This window comes from Physella acuta, unplaced genomic scaffold, assembly GCF_028476545.2.
Source record: "Physella acuta isolate Inbredline_101_S28 unplaced genomic scaffold, ASM2847654v3 ptg000258l, whole genome shotgun sequence".
NCBI classification, from domain to species: Eukaryota; Metazoa; Mollusca; class Gastropoda; family Physidae; genus Physella; species Physella acuta.
In genome coordinates, this window is record NW_026731777.1 from 761,293 (window position 1) to 769,690 (window position 8,398).

Consider the following 8,398-nt stretch of genomic DNA (forward strand, 5'->3'; position numbering starts at 1 on the left):
CATATATTATAAAAATAAAAATTCATGTTAAACCATAAAATCAACACAACAGATATGCGAATAGACAATTTTTCAAGGGAAACTACTCTATTATTGTTTTTAAACATGGCCGCTGCTTGTATTTACTTATTGTTGTCTCGAACATGGTAGTTTAAAGCTTATTCCAGGATGTTTTTGACTGGTTTGGTCATGGATTGTGATTTATTAATCAATTATCTGTTATATTATGTAAAATATGTCATACATATGGCCAAATGAAAGAAATATTCATTAGTTACCTCTACCGCATATAACTAGTTTCGTTTGAATTTAAGACGCTAAACTAAGGTCTTACCAAGACACGTCCCATAGTGTCCTATACTCACGTCCTATAGTGTCCTATACTCACGTCCTATAGTGTCCTATGACAACCTAAGTTCAGTCTGAAGACCTAAACTGTGCAGTCTCGGCAAGGTTATATTATTGGATGTTTAAAGTCCTCTAAGATGAGTTACTTGCTTACAACATTATCATCTAAAAAGAAGAAGTTGACAAAGTCATACGTAAAACTAAAGATGTGGTTCAGGTATAGAGATTTGTGAGACACACAGATGCTAGCTGTTTACAACTATATGACATTCTCTCAAAAAACTGCAGATGACTTGGCTAACATAGCAGAAATATGCTTAGTGGAAGTGGATAAAGTGGCCATCTACACACAGTACTTTGATATATTCCTCATAACTTCCACAATCTTTTTTTTCAACGGTCAACATATTAAGGTTGATTGGGGAACACCTGATCACACCAAATTTATTGGTAGTTTCAAGCACAAGCAAGATTTCATTGGTGTTGTTGAAGTAATATATAGAGGTGCAATGAAAGGGAGAGTAAAGGTTGGGAGTCTGTTATACCCACAAGATGTTCTAAAATATCACTTGATTTACAAGGTCGCTACGCCTCTGGTGTCTACCAGGCAACTTGTTTAATACAATTTCAGCCTGACTGGAGCCAGCTGCCGAACGAGATTCTGCTGCAAGTCTTCAGTTACCTTAGCAACAGCGACAAGTACCACGCCGCCCTCACCTGCAAGTCCTGGCTCCGCCCACTCTCAGTGCCGTCCCTGTGGCAGTCCGGAGATTTTGTTTTTGACTGTAAAAGCGACGAAAAGGCCATCCGGTTTGTTGACATCACCGGCAAAACATTACGTCATATTAAGGTAGAATGTAAAAAACTTGAAAATCTTCAATTGGGTAAGTCACACAGAGTATAGTAAAAATGTATGTGTATGTATATTAAGAGTATATTACATGTGTAATTTCATGCGTAAATTACACATGTACTTTAATGCGTAAATTAATTGTGTAATTTCATGAGTAAATTACGTTTGTAATTTCATGAGTAAATTACATATCTAATTTCATGTGTAAATTACTTGTGTACATTCATGAGTAAATTACTAGTGTAGTTTCATGAGTAAATCACATGTAAATTTTCTTGCTTTGAATAGTATTGGAATACCACCCATCTTGTTCAGAGAAGATGTATCTGTTTTTAGCCAGCCTTTTGAATTCAGAGAATCACCAGCTGTTGACCTTCAGACTGAAAAATCTGAGCAGTTTGGAAACGTATTGCGGTGGGGAAAGGTCAACGCCGTTGTCTGAGGTCGCTAAACTCCTGAAGAGATTCTTGAAAGTCCAGCGACAGCTTCGTGTCCTTGACCTTAGCAATAGCGAAAAGTCTGTGAGGTTCTGTTTCAAGGAAATTCTTACCGTGAGGCAAGGTTAGTTAGGACAGTCTAACATCGGGCCTTGAGTGGTGGGCTTACAGGAATTTATAGACCGTTTATGTTGGGCTTAGAGAGATGTGTCAATAGAAACAACACGAGGGGCGGGATAGACGGCGAGACGTTGGGTGTCTACAAGACAGTTCAATTACATAAATGCAGAGGCGTAGCGAGGGGGGGGGGGCGTGTGGTGCGGACCGCACCGGGTGACACCATTTAGGGGGGTGACACCAATGCAAAAAATAGCAAAATATAGAGAAAAACTTGAGGGGGGGGGGGTGCAAATTGAAAGTTTGAGGGGGGGGGGGGGGTGCAAATCGAAAATATGAGGGGGGGGGGGTGACACCATTAAGTGCCGCACCGGGTGACACCCGACCTCGCTACGCCACTGCATAAATGTAACAAGGTTTGTCTTTAAGTTGACCCGATTGTGGCTCAGTGGGGTCAATTACTTGTGAAATTTTTATACTGCTAATGTATCAGATAATCAAAACAAATACATGCTAATGTTTCAGATAATCAAAACAAATACATGCTAATGTATCAGATAATCAAAACAAAAACATGCTAATGTTTCAGATAATCAAAACAAATACATGCTAATGTATCAGATAATCAAAACAAAAACATGCTAATGTTTCAGATAATCAAAAAACAAATACATGCTAATGTATCAGATAATCAAAACAAATACATGCTAATGTATCAGATAATCTAAACAAATACATGCTAATGTTTCAGATAATCAAAACAAATACATGCTAATGTATCAGATAATCAAAACAAAAACATGCTCATGTATCGTCTAACATAAATAAACAATAAGTAGAAACTTTATTTATATATCCCAAGGCATGAAATTGCTGATAGCAGCTGGCAAATACTGCGGCACCACGCTACATACCCTTGCTATCGCCAGGCTCGTTAGCTTGAAAAGTAGTTTCCATAATAGCATGAGCTATCTTCCGCAATTTCGAAACGCCATCTCTGGTTTCAGCAAGTTATCAGGTGGGATGAATTACGTCATTTTTATAGTTACATGAATTAATATTTTTTTCTAGTCTTGCACATTTTAAGTAAATAACTATTATTATTAGTGTAATGAATAATCAATCTTTTATTCTCCTATGAATAAGTGTGATGGCTTATGATGGTGCTTATAAATGTACATGGAAGTAAACTCCGATTATATCTCGTGTTCATTAATCGCTATTTAGTCTGGAGAGTAGACAAACACTTCTCAATGTAGCAGTTCATTCCGTTTTAAAAGTACCTTGACCATCCAACTCTAACAATACCACCCAATGCTGATAAGATCTTGACTCACTAACTCAGACCAGACTCTTACAACGCAACTCTAACAAGACCTTAACAATACACATCTTAACTCTGAACAGATTTTAACCACTAAGCTCTGATTCGATCTTGACCATCTATATCTTGCAAGACCTTGACCACCTAACTCTAACAAGACCTTGACAACACAGCGCCTAGTTCTCAAAAGACTGACTCTATATAACCGTAATATTTAGTTTCGTATGTTCTTCTCGTGTGTTTACCATATGCCACATAACGAGAGGCCTTGTGACTTTCAGACCTTGACCTCAGCTATGGTTATCTGGAAGATGACCTGCTACTCAGCCTGGCTAATACAACAACCAGCCTCAAGTTGATCACAGTTCGAGCTGATGAAATCCCAGAGTTAGAAAGTCAAATTACCGCTCTAGCATGGGAGAAGCTTACAGCGGCATGTCCTGAGCTAAAAGCGATTTTTCACATCAAGCACAAATTTGTGAGCTGATGTTTTAAAAATGCATAAAATCCTTCAGTATAACAAGATTTTACAAACCTTCAGTATAACAATTTTTAATAAACACTAAAAAAAAAAGAAAGACAGGAAATATTAACATCAGTTTACTTTTGATATTAACCTAAAAGTTGTGTCTGTCTGCTAACAGTTTTAACACACATACAGAGGCGTAGCGACCCTTCCCGGCGGCCGGGGACAAACGTTCGATTTGCACCCCCTCCCCCTAACTTTTGATTTACAAACACCCCCTCAAACTTTTCAATTTGTTTTTCCAACCCAACACATATGTCCCCCCCCCCCCCCCGCCCCCCTAGCTACGCCTCTGCACACATCCGCTTTTACTGCAGTAGCTCAACAAACTGCTCACGTTGAATTTATTATTTTATTTATTTATTACACTGAGTAACAATGTATTATTTCCAAGAGGATCAGACATAATTCTATATAGAATTGCAAATTAATTTGAACCTTATTCCATGCAGGAGTCGTACTCCCAAGACCCAACATTGATACTCACACCATCCATGCCGCTCTATCAAGTCAAGTGGAAAGCTGGTGCCGCCATCGCTAAAGAGAACTTAGAGAAGTTCTTTCAACATGTGGCACAGAACTTTCAGGTGAGAGGGATGAGAGGGACCCGGTAGTATGCAAAAAGTAGATACAGAACTTTCAGGTAGGCTAGTTGACGCTTATGAATCTTGAATACAAAAACTCATGATTATAATCATATAATTGGTCTGTGTTTACAGAATACCATACACCACCTTCATCTACAGACGGGTGTCCGCCCTGACACGGAACGCTTTGAGCTTGTGTTCAAAAGGTAGGTGAGCTTTGCTCTTCTGTGTTTTGAGGCTTTTAAAATAGATTTTTTTGGCTAAACCACATTAGTTGTTTGAGTTGTAAGTAGTGCCGGAGACAAAACTTATTAAAAGCGCACCCCCCCCACGCATTTTTTTGTGTCCCCGGGGACAAACTTTCGATTTGCAACCCCCCCCCCCCCCCTTCAAACTTTCAATTTGTTTTTCCAACCCATTTTAGCGCCCCCTTACGGCCAGCGCCCAAGGCGACCGCCTAGTTCGCCTTATAGGTAGCGCCGGCCCTGTTTGTAAGGAGTTAAACACATCGCCTAAGCTGTAGCAAGATGATATGCTTACATTCTAGTCATTGTATGTCTTTTTGTATATTTGATGTTTTCTAAATCAATGAAACCAATTTTATATTTCTTTATTTCTTATCACTGATAAGTGGCGGGAGAGTTGGTATGTTGCAACTCACAGATAAAGTTGTAAAGCCCCCCTTTTAGACCTAACGAACTATAGGGTCGATGAACTACAGTTTGTATGTATCTTGAGCCCGGCATATGGTGTAGTCAGCACAATGCTCAACTGTTAAGTACGGTGTGCCTTTATGATGTGTGTCATCAATGGATGTAATGCTGTTATTTCTACCCTACCTGTGTATCATCAATGGATGTAATGCTGTTATTTCTACCCTACCTGTGTATCATCAATGGATGTAATGCTGTTATTTCTACCCTACCTGTGTATCATCAATGGATGTAATGCTGTTATTTCTACCCTACCTGTGTGATGTAATGCTGTTAATTCTACCCTACCTGTGTATCATAAATGGATGTAATGCTGGTATTTCTACCCTACCTGTGTATCATTAATGGATGTAATGCTGTTATTTCTACCCTACCTGTGTATCATTAATGGATGTAATGTTGTTATTTCTACCCTACCTGTGTATCATCAATGGATGTAATGCTGTTATTTCTACCCTACCTGTGTATCATCAATGGATGTAATGCTGTTATTTCTACCCTACCTGTGTATCATCAATGGATGTAGTGCTGTTATTTCTACCCTACCTGTGTATCATCAATGGATGTAATGCTGTTATTTCTAAACTACCTGCGTGTCATCAATGGATGTAATGTTGATATTTCTACCCTACCTGTGTATCATAAAATGATGTAATGCTGTTATTTCTACCCTACCTGTGTATCATAAATGGATGTAGTGCTGGTATTTCTACCCTACCTGTGTATCATTAATGTATGTAATGCTGTTATTTCTACCCTACCTGTGTGTCATCAATGGATGTAATGTTGTGATTTCTACCCTACCTGTGTATCATCAATGGATGTAATGCTGTTATTTCTACCCTACCTGTGTATCATCAATGGATGTAATGCTGTTATTTCTACCCTACCTGTTTGATGTAATGCTGTTATTGCTACCCTACCTGTGTATCATCAATGGATGTAATGCTGTTATTTCTACCCTACCTGTGTATCATAAATTGATGTAATGCTGTTATTTCTACCCTACCTGTGTATCATAAATTGATGTAATGCTGTTATTTCTACCCTACCTGTGTATCATCAATGGATGTAATGCTGTTATTTCTACCCTACCTGTGTATCATAAATTGATGTAATGTTTACGATTTCTACCCTACCTGTGTACCATCAATGGATGTAATGCTGTTATTCCTACCCTACCTGTGTGTCCACAGTTTGCAGGCGTGCAAAAATCTGGACACCCTGTCCCTGTGTTTGAAAAGCTACAAGAGTGGTGACGTAGAGATGTACATGCTGGCAATAAAAGATGTCATGACGCGATGTCCAGTGTCATGTGACGTCACACTGAACGGTCAAGTTGTGAAGGTGGGGTCAGGAGAGTTCACCGGGTTGACCAGTTGACGAATGTTTTTTTTTTTAGATCGGTGGTAAAACAAGGTAGTACACATTAGCATCTGTGTTTTTTATTTATCCTAAAAAAAATGGGTCCATTTAACTATTTGTTTTAAGTTCTAGAACAATAACAATGATGAAAACAATACTAAAAAGCGGATACTTGCACCCCTCCCACTCGGTGATTTTAAGTTACCAACCGGAGAAAAATGTCAGAAAAACTCTTGATTTGTATAATAATATTTACTGATAATAACATAAAAAGTAGTTCCAAATGCATTTAGAGTTAATTATTTCCCATATTTGATTGTATACTTGATCAAGGGAATCAATTGCAATGAAATCTCTGTATTAAAACAATTTAGAAATCATTGTAGATAGGGAAAAAAACCCAGTAATGATATTTTATTTAAACGTCAATTAGACCACTGCATAACAATTTATAGTTAGAGATTTCAAACATTAAAAACTTGTATACTTTTTTCAGCTACTTAGGTTAACAACGTTTATCGTTTTGCGTCTGTAATTTTTTTTAAACTGTAAACACTTTATTTAATACAGGCTGTACTATTTAAGTTTCTTTCTTTACCTTTAGATCCCATTTCAAAGAAGGGTCTATATTAAAATAAATTCACTGTGCAGGTTACATTTTAATATGATCAACACAAAAATGATCAACTAGCTGTCCTTCACAGAAAATCAATATTTTATCATAGGTTCGTGTGTTGCATGGTACCCAGAATTTAACCATTCGATTAACCGCATTCAATGATGATATTGATCTAACGTATCATGCAGTAGACAGAAGTTAAGCATGTAAAGAAAATACTATGCAATTGATTAGAGCATATTAGCTTCATGCATCGAATAGGTGCTAAAACATATTTAGCAGAAGACGAATTATGTAGCTATTGCTAGTTTATCTACAGAAAATGCATGTTAATTTAAAAAAAAAATTAAGTAGTACAGTTAGTGTATTTTCTATAACATTTACATTCGTATTCGAAATTATTTTATTGTAATTAATATATATATATATATATATATATATATATACATTTTTCAGTTGTTTATATACCATTCAATTTAAAAAAAACAGTTATTTTTTTTTTAATCTCTGTTCAACACAATAGCCTGAAAAATGAAATACGTACTCTTTAAACAATTATATAGTCTACATTCTCGTCGCCATTTGTTTATATAAATAATAAGATGTAAAAAAAAAAGAAATAAATCTATCTAATACTACTAAAACTCAACTTTGTTTACATGTTTGAATATTTATTTGTTTGTCTGATTTCTTACTGTAAGGAAACTGCTTTATATGGGGGGCTGTAAAATAGTATGTAGGTAGAGAATAATTTTTTATTGCAGACAGACACATTTATTTAAAGACGTTAATTAATTTATTGATTTATTCATACGTAGATTAACCACATTTGTTTTAAAGTTTTAGAACAATAGCTTAACTTTGACTGAATAGTGATGTTTGATAACTCATTTTTTGTTTGTTTGTTTTTCTGATTTGTTAAATGGTATTTTGAGTGGTAAATATTGTTCCTTCTTAAACACACTGTTAATTACAAACTAATTTAAAGCCGTTAATTAATTTTTAGATATATTCATGGGTAGATTAACCACAATTTATATAAAAGTTTAGAACTATGACTTTAGTATTAGTTAAATAATATATTTTCTTTATACAACGTTTTCAATTATTTTTCCTAAGGCCTACATGTGAATGACAAGGTTCACTATCAGCACCTCGCGGGGCACAGGGCAGGTGAAGTAGAGTGCACCTGTTTGTTTGTCCTAAGCATATGAAGGGATAGTGTGGTCAGAGACATGCTCGGCTGGAATGGGTTTTTTAAACGATAAAAACATGTTGTCTGAGACTTGGTGGGACACTGGGCAGGTGAAGTAGGGTTGAGTAAGTCACCTGTGACGTCAGCATATGAAGGGATAGTCCGAAATCGTTGTTTTCGGTGTTTTTATATGATAAAAAACATGTTTGAATGTGGGGTCTGTTTTTTTGTGACGATAAGTGACACTGCAGTAGCGTAGCGAGGGGGGTGGGGGCGAAGGGGACATAATGTCCCCGGGCACCGACCTTAGGGGG

The 8,398-nt window shown here is 36.8% G+C and overlaps 1 protein-coding gene across 1 annotated transcript; it reads left to right on the forward strand.

Moving 5' to 3' along the window:
* The first annotated feature begins 611 nt into the window (after positions 1-611).
* LOC131938857 (F-box only protein 39-like) lies at positions 612-7,264 on the forward strand. Its single transcript, XM_059297080.1, has 8 exons — positions 612-839; positions 980-1,232; positions 1,490-1,762; positions 2,618-2,773; positions 3,361-3,557; positions 4,058-4,192; positions 4,325-4,398; positions 6,102-7,264. Exons 1-8 carry the CDS (start codon positions 612-614, stop codon positions 6,286-6,288), a joined length of 1,503 nt encoding a protein of 500 aa, XP_059153063.1. The 3' UTR covers positions 6,289-7,264.
* Positions 7,265-8,398: the final 1,134 nt, after the last annotated feature.

Coding starts and splice junctions, on each gene's coding strand:
- LOC131938857 (XM_059297080.1), top strand. CDS start 612: ATGACATTCTCTCAAAAAACTGCAGATGACTTGGCTAACATAGCAGAA. Junction 840..979: donor ATTTCATTGGTGTTGTTGAA/GTAATATATAGA, acceptor ATACAATTTCAG/CCTGACTGGAGCCAGCTGCC. Junction 1,233..1,489: donor ACTTGAAAATCTTCAATTGG/GTAAGTCACACA, acceptor TGCTTTGAATAG/TATTGGAATACCACCCATCT.